At 36.0% G+C, this 23,036-nt stretch overlaps 1 protein-coding gene across 2 annotated transcripts in view; it reads right to left on the bottom strand.

Annotated features, from left to right (window-relative positions):
• The window catches only part of LOC306845162 (serine/threonine-protein kinase N2), a 37,170-nt gene that overhangs the window by 8,339 nt on the left and 5,795 nt on the right, over nt 1-23,036 (bottom strand). For both annotated transcript variants that reach the window (XM_079377798.1, XM_079377797.1), the window contains exons 2-8: nt 14,734-15,034; nt 10,063-10,217; nt 5,456-5,579; nt 5,206-5,360; nt 3,959-4,172; nt 2,394-2,579; nt 1,344-1,453 (exon numbers count right to left, since the gene is read on the bottom strand). In XM_079377798.1, the coding sequence (XP_079233924.1) occupies nt 1,344-1,453; nt 2,394-2,579; nt 3,959-4,172; nt 5,206-5,360; nt 5,456-5,579; nt 10,063-10,217; nt 14,734-15,034 (1,245 nt within the window). The remainder of the gene's footprint in view (nt 1-1,343; nt 1,454-2,393; nt 2,580-3,958; nt 4,173-5,205; nt 5,361-5,455; nt 5,580-10,062; nt 10,218-14,733; nt 15,035-23,036) is intronic.

Here is a 23,036-nt window from a genome sequence, read left to right on the forward strand (position 1 = left end):
GGACACCTAAAGCACTTTTTTATAATCATAATAATCTCTCCTCAACCACCACCAAATAAATGTATATGGAGGAGTATAGAAGTGCCAGTCAAAATAAAAAATAAAACTGAGCAATCAATTATCAATATATTAAAATAAAAATAATAATATTTAAAATTGACAAAAAATATTGACAAATATTGTGAACTAAAAAAAAAAAAAAAAAAAAAAAAAACATACATATATACATACATATATTTAATAACGATTTATTTTTTTTGCCATTTTTGACTTTATTTTCATAGAACAGTAACGAAGTGGGTGAGAGGGGGGGCAGATTCAGGGAAAGGTCCATTTCAAAATCTGGACGCCCGTAGCACAATGGCGCTATATGTTGGTGCGCTGTCACGAGGCTATCGGCGCAGACAGCTCAATTAAAATTTTAAATGTTATATAAACATAAATGATACTTATAACTCATTTTTTGAATGCCAGTTTAAAATTGTATTTGAGAGAGTACCACAGTCAAGTTCTTTTCTTTTTTTAATTTATTGATCAAGTAAAAACGCCCAACAGTTACCACTTATGAGTTTTACTACAGTTCACAGCCAACGGTTTGACATTTACAGGCCTTTTACAGGTCTTTTCAGAGTCTGTCTGCCATTACACAACTGCTGATTAGAGCTCTCACATTGCCTGTCATGAGATTAAACGCTTATGCTGTCACACAGTCAAAAGCAAGTCCAAACCCATAGACGTGTGTAAATAATAATCGACCCTCAAAAATTTATAAAATAACATAGCAAGCAAGCCTCTATATCAGGTTTACAGGAATCACTAATGAAGTTATTGAAGGAGTTATTTAATTAACTCTTATTTAACCCTTGCTCCTTTGGGAGATGTCAAATAGAAACCTGAGATATTCTATCAACAGAAAAATAACAAGCGCCTAAAAGCAAATACAAAATCAGCCCATTTCTTAATATGGAGGAATGGAGATACATTATAAAGGACAAGTTTGGAAAACAAAACCGGGAACTAATGCTTATTGTAAACATATGAACGTTAAAATTAAACTGACGTTTGCTTGTGCAAGAGTGTGAATCAAACACATAGCATCATAGAAAGGGGACAATTATATATGTGAGAGTGAAGAGATTACGAATGATGACTTTTGATCCGCCTTGTCCGAGTTTCTATAAGAACTGGGTCAAATCTGGGATTAACATTTCCAAAGTTAATTGACAGAGGCTGGAATGGAGAGCATGTGTGCATATGTGTGCCCATCTACTCATGTGTCAAGAGGATTATGGGATAAGACTGTGGTTTGACAAGTGTGTTTTATGCAATTTTTCTTCCATTACCCGGTCAAATTCAAGTGTGAACTTCTGATCCCAAGATTGGTTGCTAACTGGCTTCCAATAGGTCTGTCCCACAACTGTATTGTCCAGCTTCAGAACGGCACTGATTTCATCTGTCATAATAGTACAAAACATCTCTTAACTATTACTTTAGAACAAAAACATGAATATAAGTTCATTAGGGATGTGTATTTAATACATTGATTAATGTGTTATATAAAAATACAAAAAAAAAAAAAACTCCCCAAACATGTCTGTCTGCATACAATCAAAATAACAAAAATACATATACAAAGAATTTAAAACATTTGTTCAACAGTTTGGGGTCAAAAAATGCTCATCAAGGCTGCATTTGTTTGATCAAAAATACAAAAACGGTAACATTCTGAAATTTACATTTACAATTCAACTTTTTCTATTTTAAAATGTAATGTATTTCTGTAATGGCAAAGCTGAATTTTCAGCAGCCATTATTCAGTCTTCAGTGTCACGTGATCCTTCAGAAATCATTTTAATATGCTGATTTGGTACTCAAGAAATATTTCTATTTATATTATCGTAGCTGAAAAGAGTTGTGCAGCTTTATATGTTTGTGAAAGCTGATTTTTCTTTGAAAAATATAAATCTCAGCATTTATTTGAAAGAGATCTTTTATAACATTATAAATATATTTACAATCGCTTTTGATCAATTTAATTTTGTCCTTGCTGAATAAAAAATTTAATAATATCTTAAAAAACAAAACAAACATACTGACCCCAAACTTTTGAACGGTAGTGTATTTAGACTCCAAGTCAGAACAAGTGTAATTAACAAACGTTATAGAATAAAATCAATTTACCGGTGGAGACAATGAGCGAAGATGAAAGAAGATGGCAAATCGTTTCACATAAATGTAGATTAATGTGTCTGAATTGTTTAATTTACAGCGATTACCCGATTTGCTCTGCTTCAGAATGAAACAGTGAAGCACAATGGCCATGCAAGACTCTCATGAATGATATTAACTTGGATTTTCAACAAGCATTTAAAACAAATATAAAGCCACTCAACTGGACAGATCATCAGACTTTGAGAGCGTTCGGCTGCTGCCAGATTTGTTCTTGGTTCCTCGGCTCATAAATGAGGATCGTGCCTCGCTGGGGCTCCAGCCGGGCAGAGAAACAGATGCTGTCTTAGAGCGACCTGGGACGTTCTCCAGGAGGTCCTGACAGCCCATGAGCCTCACGTCTAATGTGCCTGTGGATTTACAACAGAAACCCAACTCAGAGCCAAAACGCTGCGTGATCTGAGATGTAAATCACCAAACACATCTATTCTGATTAACAAGATAATAAGAGTGCAAACAATTGCAAATGTCTATTTCAAGACACATGCAGTGGTTAAAGAGCCATATATGGAAAGCACTATGAGTCTATAATGGTGACGTAAGCCCTCTCATTCTCCTTCAGAGTGAAGGTCAAAGTTGTGTGTTGGGGAGGGGACCACTGGGGCCAAGTGTGTTGTTGACACAGTGTGAAATGTTGAATGCAGTTCCTACATACCTATACCCAGACAGCTGTTGCCCTTCTCAAATGAGGCTATACAGTACCATGTGTTGTGATAAAGGACTAAAGAGCCTGTTCACACTGGGAGATAATATTTGCAGTGAACAAGACTATAAATTGAAACAACGAATTCCCGTGGATCTATTAACCGAGACTAAATTTGTCTGAACATTGGAAGAATTTTTCTTCCCCATGTATGGGTTATTTTTTTCTTCTACCAGTGCCAAAACATATCTATCAATTATATAAGCATATGGATTTTTGGAATTGCTCCTACATACTCCAGTACAATTGGGGGTGCTATTTTACCAACTAGTACCGAATGCTAAATGAAGAAGAATTTTGCTTATAGTGGAATCCATTTGCTTTCTTTTTTTTTTTCTTTTAGTTTTAACAAACTGATGCTTCAGGAGTTCATAAAGAGGAGATAAAAGTAAACCATATGACTAGGAGTTTTAATCCAAGCCTTTATATGATAAACAGATTTAATTTAGCCTTTAATTCACATATAAATACTGATCAACACACGTGCATAGAGCACATCAAACATGGTCAACGGCATTTCAAACATACTTGCTTGACAAGTGACAACAAACGCCACTGTTACTCTTGCGACAAGCGCTTTTGAGCTTCCATGGCTATATCTGATGTGCAATGATCAATGTTTTATTTGAATAAAAGCCTAAACTAAATTAATCCTCAATTCATAAAGATGACTTTTATGAGCTCTTTTTGAAATTTCCAAAGCATCATATTTTTGGTGGAATGGCTTTCAATGGCGAGACAGAAATCTCCCAGGTTTCTTTAAAAATATCTCATTTTTGGTTTTGGACCTCTGCATTTTATGAACGACAGAATCTAAAATATGCATTGTGCCACCTGTTGGACTGGAGTAAATTTGGTTTTCTGACAAATATTTGATTAAAAATGGGATTGTTTTGTGATTCACTTCACTTTTGCACTTTTCTCCCAGTGTGAATAGGTTTTAACCCCATTACAAGCGGTCTAATTTCTAAAACCAATCTATAATGTGAACAGTAAATACCGTGTGACTATGAATTGTTTTATTACCGGTCAGAGCAGCTGGTTTGGCCACAGTGCTGTACTTGTTGCTGGTGGACATGATGCTTTGGCGGGGACTGAGAGGTGGGGAGGACACCATCGCTAACTCCTCCATAATCAGATTGCTCTTCGGGTGATTTTTGGGCAGCTCACTGAGTCTCTGCTCCAGAGAGAACTTCAGCAGGTCTAGCTTCTGACTGGACTCATTCAAACGGGCTTGTGCCTGCAAGAAAGTTGGACAATGCTTACAAATACATACAGACATAAATACTCTCATTTTGAATGTGACAGTGCTGCCTCAGAGAATAAGGATTTAAATTTCTCTGTGACAAATGGTTTTATTCCAGAAACTGTTGTAGATCATGTTTTTATAATTATTATAAAATAATAATTTTAATACTTAAAATATTTAATGTAAAATAATAATTTTAAAATTTTATAAATCACAATAAATTTAAAAAAAAAAAAAATCATTGTTTTTCCAAATAATTAAACCCTACCATTTAATCCCATTAAAATGTCTTCAGCATAAAGTCAGTTTTTCAGCTTTCGGAATTTATTTTCTATGGGACTGCACTTGCCTACAAGTTCATTTAATTGTTTCCAAATAGAGCTATTCAAATCATCTGGTAAAAATTCTCTCTCTTTTTTTTTATATTTGCAATATTGCAGAAAAACAACACTTTGCAATATCAGTTTTCTCCAATATCATGCAGCCCTAAAGTGAACCCATTTTTCTTTTTCTACCTTGTTCTACCAGATGAGCAACAGGAACAACTTCAAATAAACATTTTGATTCAGAGGCAGAGAGCATTCTTTCATCAGGTAGTATTCTGATTGACTCCTATCATGCGGCAATAGCTTCAATCTTTTTCCCTGTATCTTTTTTCTTTAGCGTTGTTAAAGAAAACTGGTTTCTGTCAGGCAGTAGGTGTGAAAATTGTGTGTGTTGTATTACAAAAGAAAAGAAAGAGGACATTTTAAAATCCTCCAACAGATAGGAAAACTGAGTATAACTCACACAGGAATAAAACAATTGCATGATGGCTCTAAAGACCATTTAACCACTCTGTGTCATACCACAATTATGGTGTAAAGTGAGAAAAGCTGTAAACATTTGGCCCTTGAGGCAATGTAGGCTATTAAAAGTATATAGTTAAATGAATAACTGCATTAAATGGATACAGATATGAGGAGCACAGGAAAAAGATGAGAAACGACTATAAAAATCATTATAATTTAGAAATGGATCTGACCTCTGAATGAGCTTTCTTCTCCGTCACCTTCCCTGTTCCCAGCAGTTTCATCACATTCTTGGCACCTTCTGCCACAGCAGACTCTATCCGGAAGTGATGTCGAAGCTCTTCTATCCTCAAGTCCAGAGGACTGATTATAGGCTTGCTTGAAGTCACTTCAAACATCATATTTATGTTTTATTACCACACTCCTGCCCATTTAAATTGCAAATCACAGATATAATTAGAGGAAATCTGCTACACCACATACCATCATTGTTCTCATAGTTCATCTCGCTGGTCTGGCTGGCTTTGAGAATCTGCATTCGAATGAACTCTATCTTTGTCTTGCTGTCTTGAAGCATCTGTTGAGCTGCTGCGAGCAGTTTGCGGTCCTACAGATGAAGCCACAGGAGGAGAAAAAAAAAAAAACAGGAGGAGAGTTCAGAAAAGAACAGAGGAATAAAAAGTGCACAAATAGCACTTTGTAATGACAAGTATTACTTATTTCAGATCCATAGTTCATAAACCTTCAAATAGAAATACAAAAGGAGATATACACACACTTCGGTTCCATTTCTATTTCAAATAAATGTTGTTCTATTGAACTTTCTATTAAAAGAATCCAAAAGGTCTTGTGATACTTTAGACTGGAATAATGGCTACTAAAAATTTCACTTTGCGGTCATTATTTTAAACACAAGTTATTTATTTTAAACTGTAATATTTCACAAAATTACTATATTTTTAAATCAAACAAATGCAGCCTTGGTTAGCATTAGAGGCTTTAAAAAACATGAAAAAAATCTTGCAGACTTAAGTGCATGAATCAATGTTTCATGTCTTTTCTATTTAAATGTATATTAAGTAATGATCGCTTTATATATTTCAAAACATATTACTGTGTAACAAGTAACAACAATAGTACTAATAAAAATCATATAGAATTTTTCAATTTAATCAGTGATAAAAATTCAAAATTTCTTCTAGGAGAGACCTTTTTAAAAATGTGTCATATTGTCTGAGTAAAAACGCTAAAGGGTTAGTTCATCCAAAAATGAAAATTAGCCTGTGTTTTACTCACCCTCAAGCCATCCTTTCTTCTTTCAGACGAATCCATTCGGAGTTATATTAAAAGTTGTCCTGGCTATTCTAAGCTCTATCATTGCAGTGGGCGGGTGTTTCTGTTCAACAGTCCAAAACGCGTCAACTAAAGTGTGCGCATCCATAATAAAAGGTGCCTCACACGGCTCTGGGGCGTGAATAAAGGCCTCCTGCAGCGAATCCATGCGTTTTTGTATGAAAAATATCCATATTTCAAACGTAATAACACTTCTCTCTCACTTCATCTAACTGTCATACACGGAAGCCGTTCCGGCGGATGACGTAGAGCGTCGGTGTAGCGTGATTAGTGAGGAACGCGGAGAGAGAACAAAACAAAATACTGGTCATGAATTAGAAGTACAAACCGAGGATTTGTAAAGAAAAATGCCAGTAGATTTCGATATAAGCCAAGAGGAGACTGGTTTTCCTTTGCTAAAGTAAGGAAACTTTGCTTCCTTTGCTCCTGTAAACAAACTCGCGAGACTAGCATATTTCAGAGGCATACGTCCTACGTCATCCGCCGGAATAGCTTCTGCGTACAACAGTCAGCAGAAGTGAGAGAAAAGTGTTTATTTCTTTTGAAAACATCTGATTATTGTTCTTACAAATACGCATGTATTCGCTGCAGGAGGCCCCAGAGCCATGTGAGGCAGAAACTGTTGAACAGAAACACCCACCCATTGCAATGATAATGCTTGGAATAGCCTGGACAATTTTTTATGTAACTCCGATTGGATTCGTCTGAAAGAAGAGTCATATACACCTACAGGTGCCTTGAAGGTGAATAGATCACAGGCTAATGTTCATTTTTGGGTGAACTAACCCTTTAATATAATTTAATATTGGACTTTCAATTAAAATGTGTTTTACCATCAAAAATTCTTACAAAAGTGACAAACTGGGTTCTCTTCCCCTTTCAATAAATATGAATGAATGAATGAATGAATGTCTAAATCAACATCTTATCAACCTGGTCATATCTATTTTCATAACAGTAATTTTCATTTACTACTGGATTCACCTCATATAGTTTGTTGAATGGAATGCATTCATTCCATTCAATTTGCCATTTATTAATAATGTACAGATTTACTCATACACTACATTCTCTTATTGTCTGCATATCAGGGACTATATCTTTCAGTGAAAGGACAACAATTGTATACAGCCCTAAGTATTCTAACATTAGATCACATTATTTTGTATATAACACACTAAGTTGCTTTTTTAGGCAGCCTAAAACTTCCCTCAAACACCTGTCAATTTTGACAACCCTATAAAGGACTTTTTTTCTTAATGTAAAAAAGGAAAATATTTATGCATTGACTGTTCTATAAAAAATGGTCCTTGAGGCCATACTCCATTGTGAATATAGTCACAGCTGAAGGGGCTGCCTGACACACTCTTTAGTATTCACAATAGGCTATAGCATGACTTTAGTCTTAATTCATATTCTTAATATATCATATTAAAGTTATTAAAAGTGAAACCCACAAATTAAAAACAAAACCATCCAAAACTCGTTTGAAGTGTAAAGGGATATTTCCTCGTCACACCAAACATTCAAATCAAGTGACTGAGTCAGGAATCTCTATGGACTAAACTTCCTGTAAGCAGCCATTAGAGGCTGACGTTACCTTAGAGGCCTTTCCTCCGGATGTCTAAAGTAGCTGGGAACCTGCATGCAGGACTCACCACTTTAACACATACCAGTTGATTTGTGTTCTTTTTTTTTTTTTTTTTTTCCTTTCCCCACAGTCCAACCAATGGTGTGAGTTTGGGAAGGGAATACCTGTTTGGCCCAGTATTGAAAGACAGATTTAGCAATTCGCTTTGGTGCCACAAGCGGCACAAAAATGCAGCTTTAAAGCTCTTAAACAGAGCAGTCATGGGCCAGAAGAAATGTAGGAGTAACACTTAATCAGTGTGAGTCAAATGAAGTCATGTGCCATAGGTTTTTTGTACATTTTTTTCATACATCTGGAAATAAGTCAGACCGTCTTCAGTTCTGTCTCCCTGTGTTTATCATTCCGTATATTCCCCCGAAGACTGTGCTGATTTAACAGACCTCCTTTGTGAGTCCTAGATGCTAATTTTAGCCACAGAGCCTCTTTAATTAACAGCGTCGTTCTTGATAAAAGGGAGGAAAGGAGGGTCAGACACTTTAGACCAAAGCTAAGCCAAACCATGAGAGCGATTCTGCTGATACTACATGTATGTTTTCAGACACACTACATGCACAGCACCAAAGCCTGATTTCCTGAGGGGGAGGGTGGAGAAACATAGCTCAACTGTTCTATTCCAGTTCTCCTTAATGTCAGCTGCACCCTAGGGGGTTACAACCATGACATTGGTATATGTGTATAAATGAGTCAAGTTTGGCTTCCTTTACCTCTTTTGGAAAAAGGAGAGGAGATTTCACTCAATTTTAGGGAACATGTTTGCTATCATCCGTTTTCATTTCTTGGGATGAATCTAGTCTCCCTAGATCTTTAAGAGATCAAATGACTTATCCTCTCTGGGAGTAAAAGAAAAGTACAGTATGTAGTGTAATATAAAGAGGAAGTGTATTTTTTAAATATTTTTCCTATTCCAACTTAATATGTCGAGGTTACAAGTTTACACTTTAAGGTTGATTTAACTGAAAAATGTAAACAGTGGCTCCATCAAAGCATTCTTAACAGCTGAACACTGCAACATTGGTTCAACCAGTTGTATGAGTTTGGGGCAGAACTAATTAAAGGTGCAGTAGGAGATCTTGGAAAATGCTAACTTTAGCCTGATAGCCCTGAAAGCGAACGTCCCAACCTCCCTGCAATTGCCGTCTAAAGCCACGCCCCCTGCACGCATATACGCTCACAGACCAGAATACCAGAGACAACGTTACTACAATAGGCTACATCAGCGGTTCCATTCAATCTTTTCCAATAAGTTTAAACTGATTTTTACATTTTATGGTCATTTTTACTTCTATAAAAGCCATTTTTTCTAAAAGTGCCCATTATCTTTTGAGTCACATTCTTACATTTAATTAGTGAATTAAAATAATAAGACATTTGGGCTGTTACCAAGCAAATGAAATAAGCACAGAGGCTGCATCTGAAGTGGCGTTTATTACAAGACATGAATGCATTTAACCTGCGATTACAAATGCATAAATATTTTGATATATTAAACATAAAACGTTGAATACTGATATTTGAAATGATCTAAATAATAAAAGATATCACTTTGAATGTGAAATTAAAACTGCCAGCAGGTGGCAGCAAGTCATTGACTACGTTTACATGCGCACGAATAATGCGATTATTTCCAATAATCAGAGAAAGGACTTATGATGCATTATGATGTTTACATGTCAAGAGCAAAGCTCTTACTCCCGTTTACATGCAATTTCCATTATTCGCTAAGAATTGTGGTTAATTTTTTTTACTGCCATTATTCACATAGGCTACCCCACTGCACAGCACAAATGATGGTTTCAGAAAGAGCGTGTTACTGGCCACTATTTTAATTTGTTTACATCTAATGCAAAACACTTTTGTGTGGTTGTATTTAGGGCTGGACAATAATTCAATATACATAACGCGATATATGTTTTTTCAATAACAGTGATATGATTTCTAAACACATTTTAAACGATATTTCAATATACATTACCAGTGTTTCCCATACTTTGATTTATTTATTTGATTTATTATTTTATTGCAAATGATATATATCGCACACCACTACAAACCACACACCACAGATCCTCTAAAGACAAACTACTACCTTGGAAGAGCCGTTGGAATACATCTGAATCATATTTTCCGCTCCTTGTTTCACTTTGAGCTCGATGTCGGCCTGTTTCTTCAGAGCGGCCAGTCTGCTACTGTTGGTGGACATCCGTGCTTCACTCTTGGGGGTGTCTGGGGTTAGCGGGTACTCTGATATTGGACAAACACAAATCAACAAAGAGTTAATAAAACACTAAAACAACAATACATTGTTGGGAATGTTGGAGAAATGTGACTAAACATATGGGCAGGAAATACACACAAGATTAGTGAAACCACACTTGATCCTTCAGAGCAGGTAGAAAATGCTAAATGCAGGACAGATAGCATTAGCACAGTGTCATTTTTATGATAATAAATCACAAACAACTACACTGAAAAATAAAGTGTGGCTGATGTGACAGATGATGCTAAAAGTTTGATTAAGCAAAAATCTTTGTTTTTGTTTGTAAACATTTGGATAAAAACAAGGCTTTTAAATAAAGTCCGGTCCACGTCATAAGTAATTCTGAAATAACATGGCTTTTCTTTTTTTTCAGCATTTGAGGAGTTGTGTAATAAACAGAAATGACAATGATATAATGACACCCAGTGAAGGACTTGTGCAGGCAGGAAAAATGCAAATGTTCTCTCGGGTGACAGTGAGCCAGTTTCTCAAAGACTCTCTGTGAGAACAACCAGGCCATCATGGAAAGACTTGCACAAGATTGAGCAAACACAAACATGCGCAAAAACACCTTAGGAGAAAAACTAAAAGAAGAGAGTAAAACTGGATTGCCAGCATTAAAGTTGCTTCATCTTTACCAAAACAAGTAATACCTAAACTATTAAAATATGCATGCAATTTAGAACTTGATCAAGTTAACAAATAACCTATGGCTAATTTTGTCCCTTTTTGCTCTGAAACACACACACACACACTATATGCCATGCACTTCAGGGTTGTTTTATGATTAGCTGAGGTTCAGAACGATGAGATCATCTACTCATGTCCTGACAAGAACACCAACGACAAATTATACACCTGCAAACGTAAGGTGGAAGCCCTGTTTCTGACAGCTCTGTCATGACATATAGAGGACCAAGGCAAAACATTAATATTAATAAAACAATAATAGTCAGTAACACCAGAAAACTGATAGCTGAATTGTGACATGCAATACTAAATATCATACTGCGAATTAGACTTGCAGCTTATATTACCTGATATCAAAGGACTATATGGACTTTTTGTACTACTGCTTAATGGCGGATGTGTCACACCACACAGGACCATTTCAAATTCATTAAAAACATGACAATTGTGAAAAACTTGACGACCACTTACAATACCTTAAATACAATTAAACAAAATTCATTGTTCCTTGTCTTGATCTCGATTAAAAAAGGCCCATTGATAGGTTGTGTCAACTACCCACACACAAAATATGCAAATTTATATTTCCCTGCAATTATATAAATGAAACTTTTTAAATTACTGCCAGTCATCATTGCATGAAGACAAGCTAGATAATACTGCTGCAGTTTGACTATTAAAAAAGGCCTGTGATTAAAACCAGGCTTAAATGCACAGACCTAAGTATTTGACAGGTTTCAAATATTTCACTTGACCTTGTTAGAAATAGACCAAACAGGAATGCGATTAATTCCTCCAAGCAGAAGACGCCTCCCTGCATGATTCATATGCTGGGAATTCCCATGTATTCCTTTTTTGTAATTGAGTGCAAAGTGATTATTTCAGATTTATTTTTAACACATACATAGAGTCAGAATTCAGATTATGCTTGTATAAATGTTTATTCTTTTTGCTACTCTCTTATGGAAATACTGGAGATGTTCACCAGTAACATTTATACATTTTTCACATTTTGTTTCATGTATTCTGCACAATAATTTAAGAAAAATTCTCATTCATGTCCTGTTAAATTATCAGCACACAAAACCAGCCGACTGCATTGCAAAAAAGTGTTACGGACAGGTTTATATAGCCTTCCTTTACTGTTTTGGTATACTGATTTAAAGGGGCGGTTGATTACGATTTAACTTTTTTTAAATGTTAGTTTGTGTGTAATGTTGATATTTTTCAATTTTTCAGAAAGCTATGAGAAGCATTAAACATGGGCGAGCATTCGGTATTAAAGCTTTAATCAGGATAAAACCGCATATTAAAAGTATGAAACAACAACAAACAAAATACCCTTAAGAGCCGTGCTAACAACAATATGAAGATCATGGGTTCAATTCCAAAGAATGCATAAACAATCTAAACAGGCATGAAGTAACTTAAGCATTCACTTTGAACTGAAGTAGTGAAACTTTCGACTTCAGTATTACAAATTCAAAACAAATATATAAATAACATATAAAATGCAAATGGGAATTACTCCGCTAATTATACTGAGATTTAAAGTATTCCTATAACCTTCTCTAGAAGAGTTGCTGAAGTCTGGGAGTGAATAACTGAATCAAGAAAAGAGCAAACCAACTCTCCAAGAGATATTATATGCATTTAATCAACATGCAACCTACTGCAATTGAACTAGTTCCTATCTGAAAAGCTGAAAATGGATTGCAGCAATAAATAAATGCGTACATAAATACATACCATTACACTGCTGCTTTTATAAACACACAGTACAATGATTCAATGAAGCATTTGTGGAACTAAGCAGGAAAAGTCTTACATTTGCCATGGGTTTCCCCAACGCTAAGTGCCAGGAAAGACATGCTTCCTGTCCTAATTCTTCTCTAATCCCTCCATCACCCTCCCTCTCTTAAAGATGAGCAGTGGCCTGTAGCACGAAGCCAGTTTTGGGTGTTTACCCAGGTAAATTCAGGTTTAATTGGATCAAACTCGGAATTTTCGGGCTCAAGAAGGTGGATTGGTTAATCGCAAACCCTGGATCAAACTCTGAGTTGACAGAGAATGTTTATGTTGAGCTTTGCGAGCCCAGTGAACCTGATCTAAACCAGGCTGGCTTTATTGGGATTTGTCATCTCAAAACTTACTCTGTAACTCTGAATTTGTTCATCTCGCTTCGTGCTACAGGCCACAGGTTGCTTCTGCATGACCAATAAAACGTGCATCTGAATGCACCATACAGTAAACATGCCTTGAATTAAAAAAACAAAAAGGAGTCAAGAAATGTTTTGGCTTGATCCATTCACACCAAGTATATCCTATGTGTATTAACAATAGCATTGGAATCACTTTCACATTGCATTTTTTTTTAGGTTATAAATGATACAAACATTGACAGCCAATCAAAACCCTTCCTACTTTAAAGTGTGTGCTGAATAAACAAATGTCATCATCTGTTGGTGTGGATACTAATATAATTTTAGTTATTGTTCTGGGTGTGAACGGGTCTTAACTAAGAAAAGGCATACAGCTGGCGAGACACATGCATGTGCATTCAGAGAAACTAAAAGACATTATTTCAAACAACAGAGGTCCCCTGAAGCACTAGAGCAAAGAAATTACAGCCTTGTAATCATGAGTTTGCATTCATCATGTTCTCCAAGTCCACAAAGAGTCACGCTATAATATAAATCATAAACCACAATGCCATGAGCATAATGCAACACTTACACACACAGAAAGACTTCATGCTTTATCATACTGCCTCTTTGCATTCATTTATGATTAACTTGACAGTTTCTGAGTCACATTATACTATCATAATATTATAGATAATAAAGTTCACAGGAAAATGAAGACAGCTGCAAAAATAAGTGTTCTTCCTTCTGTAGCTAACTCATGGTTCAAATGAACAACAATATCAAAATTCAACTGCAAGCCTCTTGTAGAACCAAAAGCTCAAATGCAAAACCTTCTATTTTGGATAATCCCTTAAACCCCTGGCAAATCATTATTGTTCTTTGTGGTGATTTTTTTTTTCAACAGTATATTACAGGGTACCACGGTACAGTAACAGCATGAGATGGTAATAACATGGTACTTGAATGAATACCATTATACTGATGATAACAATATTTATGTACCATGTTATTTACAATGTACCTCAACATAGTTCAAAGAAAGCTATGGTATTACCTCAGTCCAAAACATGGCATTGCCATGAAACCAGTTTATTACCACAGCGCCCTTTGGAAGGCTTGAGATATATATTCTCAGTGATTTTTTTAATTTATTTTTAATTTGGCCATAGCAGCAAACAATCGCAAAAGAGTTGGTAAGTGATTCATTTCCATGTATTGGTTCAATTTATCTGCCTACCTGATTTAAAACTGATTCAAACCTTTGTTTTCACTTGTTCCCCAAGTGTTATAAACATTGGTAAATATGGCTGTTTATTACTATGGATTGGTATATTGGTGCATCTATAAGATTATGATTAAATATTGTTCCTTTTGATGTTCATTTAGTGAAAAACATTTTTAACTAGACTTTTATAGCATTTTTAATCTTAGAAATGATGGTTTGTCATTAAATGACTAAAATCAATAAAAATAAATTCAAGCAATTACAGTGCAAATAAACATTTGGCTGAAAAATGTCAAGATAGAATTTTTAATCCATTAAAAAAAAAAAACCAAAAAAAAACCTAGTAGTAGTAATATGGTATTTTTTTTTAAAGTACAATTTTGTCAGTGATTAAAAACAAATCTACAATAAATCGAAAAGCTAAAGAAACAGCCATACCTACAACCTCCTCTGGGTCCTTCACCACTATGTGTGCATTCAGTTCCTGAAGCTCCTGGTGCAGTTCCTCCACCTTTTTGTTGGACTTTTTAAGCATGTTATCCACATAAGCCAGACTCTTCTTATCTGTGGTCACCTTCCTGAGGTTCTCAGCTCCTTCTTTGATCTTCAGCTCTTTGCGGATCTCTCGTTTTATCTGGTCCTTTATCTCATCCAGCTTTTGTTGGACCATGGTGTCTGAGAGGTCCAGATTTTGGCCAAGACCAAGACGTTCTGAAACCATCTGACCCTGAGTATCACTCTGAGGAGCAGGAGAGAGAAAGAGATAGCAGAAATGTTTACAATTATCCGAGGCATTCAGAGACATGGAATGCATCCTGGAATGAAGCATCATTCTCACGATGCAACGCAATAGCAAGTTCTCAGAATAAGTTGTCTGCATTATGAGAGCAATATCCTTTCTATGCTGCAGAATGATGCAAATTCACTTTCACATGCAAGGTAGAGTGTATGATCCTGTTCAGATTGTTATGCAACGGAATAAAGCAGCAGCTAATCAGCTTGAGGAGGCCCAGAGATCTCGCAAGAACAATGCAACTCCTTCAGCTAAGCACAAGGGTCAGGGACAAACAGAGCTGTACACGATGAAGAAAAGAAAAAAGAAAATCTAGTTGAAATTTTCTAGAAATATACCCTGTAAACCAGGATTTGGTTTCATTTGAAAGCACTTTTATACCATTTTTAAGGAAAGTGTAATTTTAATGACTCCAAAAATAACTATAAAAAAAATAACAAACATGTAAAATAATACTAATACTACTACTTATAATAAATATATAGGAAACATTTGGAGAAAAGTGAGGGGAATTGGATCATGAAAGGATCATGAGACAGGACTTAATTTTAGGAGCAAGTGCAATTGTGCCATATGTTTGCCCAAAAGGCTATGGTGTCAGCCTGACAAATATAAATAAAATATTAAGCTATATTTTTTTTAAGCAAATTTTAAGAGACTTATTGATTGACAAACAGTCAAGAAGGTTTGCCTAATTTTCGTGTTTATTTATTTACTTATTCCCTGAATGCACCACATGACTTTGATTTGGGCAAAGTTATCTTTTTGTATTAAAATGTGAAATTATCTGTCTTTGGCTTGGTCAATTGTGGCTTAAAAGACAACTATTCAGAAAAAAATAGTCAATCTCACTGTACTGCCAGTATTGGATGAGAACTCTCAAATTTGAACTAAACAGAGCTTGATAATGAACTCATTGTCCTCTGTAGACCTGCATTTGAAGAGGTTTCATAATTAATAACCTTAGCCATACTGACAGTGACACGATTATTGAACTGAACTGACTTCACACTGAATCAGAATTGAGCTAAATAATGTCACTATTGTCTTCTGCAGAACTGCTTTACAGCTGAACATGAATTTTGCAATATTAATACTGTTATTGTCCTGTTTATTACCGGAAAGCTGCTTTGAAACAATCTGTATTGTATAAAGCACTATTACATAAATGTGAATTGACTTGACGAAATGAAATAATGCCAAGCATCAGGCATCAAAAATGAATGTCACTGACAGAAAAAATGCCAAGTGGTCAAATAATGTCAAGCAACCCTGCTACATTAAATCTCATGTAGGAAATTCAGTAACACTTTATTTTACGGTGTCCTTGTCACATGCTATAATAACAATAAACTATGGATAATTACATGCAAGTAACCCTAAGACAAACCCTAATCCTAACCATATAGTAAGTATATTTAGTTAATTAATATTTCTCCATACTTGAATATATAATTACACTGTAACAAGGACACCTTTGAACTGTAACTGGAAATTATTTCTTCTGCTGAACATAAAAGAAAATATTTGAAAGAAGAATGACGGTAAGCAAATAGTTGTTGGTACCCATTGACTTCCATATTATCTTTTCCATACTATGGAAGCCAACGGCCACCAGCAACTGTTTGGTTACCAACATTATTCAAAATATCTTTTTATGTTCAATAGAAGAAAGAAACTCATCAATGTGAGGGTGATACATGATTGTGTGAACTATCCCTTTAAGAGATCTGCACCAATTCACCATTTATAAGACATTTAGGACAGTTTGTCCTCATCCATCCAACAACCTCTTGGATGATGCAAGTGTTCGTTTTGAAAGGTTAAATCATACATGAAAAAAATTCAACTGAGAACCCTTAGGTCAGTTCAGTGCACAGCCTTCTCACAACAACATGATTCTCAAAGTTCACACAAACATGCCTGCGTGGTGAATGAGAAGACCCCTCCTGAGAAAGATTTATAGACACAGCAAACACAGGGTTTGGCATTCAGAGCGCGTGTTATCAGCATGGTGGGGTCAGCACACAGAGATCACTGACTGAGCAGCCCAACTGCTTCAAATCAACTAGATGTGACCACACAGAGCGAAAAAACTCAATTGCTGTGATTTAAAAATAGAGGCTTCCTGAAAAAAAAAAAGAAGAATCAACATAGAAGGTCACCACAAGCTTTAAAATGCAACAGTCCATAAATCGTAAAGCTATAGCCTATATCCAAAAGAAATCATATAAGTTTTAGTGGTGGTGAAAGAAAAAAAAATACATTCACCAATGTTTATTTTGATAATTGATTAATATTTCGATTATATCTTTGATTAATCAAATAATCAAGTTTATAAAAAGCCAACTTTTATCCTCAGTATTTTTTTAAAGTTATTATAAAATGCTCAATATTGTCTTCCAAAAACGTGCTATGAATACAAATATAGTAATGTATTTACGTGTGCTATATATATGCTGTGTGCTATACATGCTATGTGAAAATTGGCTACATTTTACATTTTAAAATGTACCATAGTAAAGAAAAACAAAAGCATAGACTAAACACACACATTCACTATTAATATAGTAATTAGATTACATTTATATCCCATTACAGCAATTTCTTTAGAGTTAGTACTGCTCTCATAAAAAAAAATAGAACTACATTTTTAAACATACACTTAAATGTAAACAATGTGTATATTTAATGTAACAAAACATGTATTTTAATCGGAATAACTGCGCTCCCTTTCTACTGCGGGAAGCCAGTGAAGTTTAATGAAGACTTGCCTGCTGTCAAGACAAGCATTTATGCAAAATGGAAAAAACTTGTGCAGTTGTAGATAGGGTTGCGCGATAATGCCAATTGTCATATCGTCTTATCGTCAGCCTGTAAGATCGCCGATACACGATAGTATCGGGGGGAGGGGCAAATGTTTGATTATGTATTTGTTTGCTTATTTATAAGATCATTTATTTACTTATTAGTCTACTTTTTTTATTTACACTTTTATTTAAATATTAACGTAATTATTAATTATCACGCGGAATGACACATGGGAAATGAGGACAGTCTATCATTCTGACAAGGAGGATGGAGTTGGTGGGAAAGAAAAATGCCACATCGCCTATTTGGCAATATTTCGGGTTTACACCAGATGAAAAAGGTGAGCCCGCTGATGTCACGCAGGCAGTTTGCAGACTTTGCTCGAAGGTTGTGCCGGTAAAAGAATCACAAACCACAAACATGTACGTACATTTGCGTGGCCACCATCCTGCTGAGGCTGCTAAACTAGCGCCAAGAGAAGGCGCGATTAGCAAAGATCGAAGTCAGCCATCAATCATCGGAGCTTTTGCAAAAAGCACAAAGTACAAAAGAAACAGTGAAAGGTGGGCTCAGTGCACTGCAGCTGTATCGAAGTACATTGCGAAGGAAATGGTCTCCTATCATACAGTCGAGAAAGCAAGCTTTAAAGACCTGCTCCAAACCTTTGATAAACAGTACGAGCTGCCGGGGCGCAAGTACTTCACCGAAACAGCTATCCCAAACTTGTACAATGAAACTAGGGACATCATTGCTAAAGATCTGAAAGCTGCTAACTTTGTTGCTTTGACCACAGACATGTGGTCAAGCATAAACATGACCCCCTATATGTCTGTGACAGTCCATTATATTTCGGAGGATTGGAAGCTAGAAGCAAAATGCCTGGAAACAACATTTATTCCGGACAATCACACTGCAGAGGTACTGGCTGAGGCGCTGTCAGATGCCATGCATGACTGGGACATAGAACAGAGTAAAATTTCATGCATTACAACTGACAACGGGGCCAATATTGTTGCGGCCATACGAGGGCTCGGATGGCCATGGCTGAACTGTTTTGGCCATAACTTGAATGTGGCAGTGAATTATTCACTACAAAAGGAGAAAACAAAAACTGATCGAGCTCTTGGAATCTGTCGCAATATTAACGCGGCATTTTCTCACAGCTGGAAGAGGCGACGAGAGCTCCGCAAGGCGCAGGAACAGCTAAATTTACCTCAACATATGCTGATAACGGTACATAAATTATTATATTTTATTTGCTTAATATTTATCTTGTGGCACAACCATCTTAGGGAAAAATAAGAAAAATTACATTTTGTAAATCAAATATAATATTATTTAATTTAAATGATCACAACATTAACGATCGACGCATAATTGTCATTTAATATGTTGTTATTGTAGGATTGTACAACTCGTTGGGGATCAACATATGCCATGTTAGTAAAAATTCTGGAACAGCTTCCTGCCATCAAAAGGGTTTTTGCTGATGACAAGAGCCGTCGAACACTCCCAAACGTGACCTGGCAGGACATTGCTGTACTAGAGGCTGTCAGGGATGGGTTGAAGCCTGTCGCAGAATTTACTGATATATTATCAGCTGAAAATTACGTGACAGTCTCATCTCTGCTGCCCATGCTGCAGCTAACAAAGGATATCCTGAAGGAGGAGGAGACTGATGTGGAGATGACGGCAGGAATTAAACGGAGGATTTTGGAGAAACTCGACTCGAAATATGACGACAGTACCCTCCAACTAATGCGCAAAGCTACCCTCCTTGACCCACGCTATAAGGGCGACCACATCGATGCCGCACAACTTGATGTGATCAAATCACAGCTTGAGGTTGAGATGGTGGCATACTGGAATGAAAAAAATATGCCACCTGTACCCATCAGAGTGGAGGAGGAAGAAGAAAAAGATGCGGCAGGTACGTCATCAGGTGAGAAACAGCCGGCTAAGAGGATCAAGAAGACACTGGGTCGTCTTCTTGGCAGAGCAAAGCCGTCTGTGTCCACATCCACACCTGTAGACCAGCGAGCAAAATCTGAAATCACGTCTTACTTACAAGAGGAAGTAATTGATGGTGATGACAAGCCACTGGACTGGTGGAAAGAAAATATATGCCGTTTTCCTTTAATGGCAAACCTGGCAAAAAAATACCTGTGTGTTACCGCAACTAGCACCCCTTCAGAGCGTGTGTTTAGCGCAGCCGGCAACATAATTACTCCCCTTCGCAGCCTACTCAAACCAGAAAAAGTTAACCAGCTTGTTTTTTTGGCAAAAAATCTGTAGACGGAAGCATTACTCTTGCATCATAAACAGTCATATTATTTTAAATCTGTAAGCAAATGTAACTAAGATTGCATTATTTTAGTTCTTGGTTATTTTATTTTTTATTTATTTTTTTGCTTTTTGTTTATTGAAACGTGTTTGGCTACTAGCGACAAGATAAACACTCTTTTATGTTAAATATGTTAAACAAGTTGGAGTTTGAAATAAACCTACTTTTCATTTTCATAGCCGACTGACTATTGTGCATTTATTCTGAATACGCATCATACATTTGCGGCTTGCAATGAATGCATATGACGATTTTTAAAAGAGAATCACTCCTCTTTGAAAACGTATTACAAGCGACTTTAAAACTAAATTTCCTTCATTCACAAATTATGTCAAGCCTGCTTGTTATAAAGAGACATCATTCTTGTACAGCTGTTATTTTAGCCATGTTAAAAAAAACGGCAAAACGGCATTATTTTCGTTTTGTTTTAGTTGCATAAAGTGTAAACAACAAAAATAACATAACTATACAATAACAAAAATTTGATATTACATAATTTTGTATATTAACACTGATAAATTTATGTATGATTTTTAAAATATATTTTAAAAATCATACATAATTTGCATTACATAATAGTGTCTGGTGGGTGACGGTTACGCGACGATGACAGTGAGAAACTATGCAAGGGCCAATGAATTGTACTTTGATAATAATAATTGCATAATAATAAAATAATTAAATAAAAACGACATCTAGAAAATAAGTCGTATTATCGTCATTTTTTTAGCTATCGTCCATATGACTGACTATCGTCGATAGACGATAGTATCGTCTATCGGCACAACCCTAGTTGTAGATTTTTTTTTTTCCATTGTTTTCAATTCATTAAAATATTTTCGTGAGAGTCAACTGAAAAGTAAGTTCTAATCGAGATCAAGGCATAATAACAAATGTTAAAACTATGCAATTACACAAGCACAGCACCTCATGACAGTCATTACATGATATTCAGTATATGGAAACATTTTGACATTTGCACAGAATGAAATCATCTGATTCTAGGTAAATATGCATGCATAGACTATTTTATTTTAGGCTTCCATGTAGAATATTAAACAGAATATCACTGACTATTTGCACCCATACTGTAGCTGTTAAAAAAAAATCGATTCCTTGTGATTTGTGACTGTTTGGATCAAAACAGAATCAATTTTGAGAAAAAAGAAGGGTTATTAAAAATGTGTGTATAATAAAAAGACTATGTACCACACAATATAGAACTGGTTCTTACCAAGAAATGGACGATTCCAGCTGTGCATACAGACCCCAACATTGTTCTCTCTTAATAGCACAAAACCCTCAAGCTAACTTAGACTTCCAGAACTCTCCAAAAATATACATTGCCAAACTAAATGTAAAACTTTAAAGCAGCACAAAGCTCTTCTAACAAGGGGAGCCTGTTAAATTGTGGAAATCAGTCCAGGTTTAAGCTAGTTTTGGCAGGGAAGAGTTCCATTCAAGGTAAGCCTGATGTCGGATAAGCCATTTGTAAATCTATTGCTGAATGATGGCGACTCAGACTAAGGTCATGGTGGTCATAAAATAACGAGAGTCAAAGACATCAAGCATACTGCAATTCCAGCTGCCTTCCTCAAATTCAGCCAATCAGAACCATGCATCAAATTATTACTAATTTAAATCCGTTCACATGCTAGAAAAAAAAAGCAAGAGACACCAACAATCCCTCATTCAGTTTGCTGTGTTATTTAAAAACCTCCAGGAGTCAGGGCTCCACGCATTAGCATAAAGGTGCTGTCACACTATCAAAATTTAGATTTCAAAGGCAAAAAAGGTCCATGAAGCACAGTGTACACAGAAGTCACTTTAAAACCAAACAGCATTCTGTTGGTCAACGTTGCGAATGTGTGTGACTAGGGCTGGGTATCGAGTTTGATACTTTTTAGACACTGACCGAATTGCATCAAATACCATTGAGTATCAAAAAATCAAGTGCTGGTGATTGGCTCTGGTGAAGCATCAAGGAAAAACACTAGTTTACACCTGTTAAAGGGTTACTCCATCCCAAAACAAAAAATTTGTCATTAATCAATCACTTACCCCCATGTCATTCCAAATGCGTAAAAACTTTGTTCGTCTTCGGAACACAATTTAAAATATTCTGGATGAAAACCGGGAGGCTTGTGACCCATTGACTGCCAAAGAATTAACACTGTCAAGGCCCAAAAAAGTATGAAAGACATCGTCAGAATAGTCCATCTGCCATCAGTGGTTAAATCTGATTTTTATGTAAGCAAAGAAAACAAAAATAATTACTTTATTCAAAAATTTGTCTCCTCCGCATCACCGTAGCGCCATTTTGGAGAGTATCCACTAAATGCAAATTTCTCTCAAATTTTCATTTTTGGGTGGAGTACCCTTTAAGACAAGAGACGTGGCTCACACGTGATGCTGTGGAGTGTAAGAGTCACAACTCCATAAATGTAAGACTGTTTACACTAGTGCATTTAGTTTTAAAAGTGTTTTCAAATAAAAAGGATCCTCGTCCATACTGGCATTTCAGAAAAGATCTCAGTCCACACTACACGACCCAAAATGTTTGTTGCATGACCATTCATGCGCACTCAGGGCTCTAAGACTTATTCTTTTTTTTTCCACAAGAAAACCAACACATTCACCTTCTCTGGTTTAAGAAGTGGTCTCTTACTTTACTATCGTAAAAGAAAACCTAATCCTCCGTCTGTCAACAAATATTCACGCCATTGTTGCCGTGCGCATCTTCGCACTCGTGCTGATGCGGCAAAACCAGGCTCTACACCCAAAGCACTCACA

The sequence above is a fragment of the Barbus barbus genome, assembly GCF_936440315.1.
Source record: "Barbus barbus genome assembly, chromosome: 25".
In the NCBI taxonomy this organism is placed as follows: domain Eukaryota; kingdom Metazoa; phylum Chordata; class Actinopteri; order Cypriniformes; family Cyprinidae; genus Barbus; species Barbus barbus.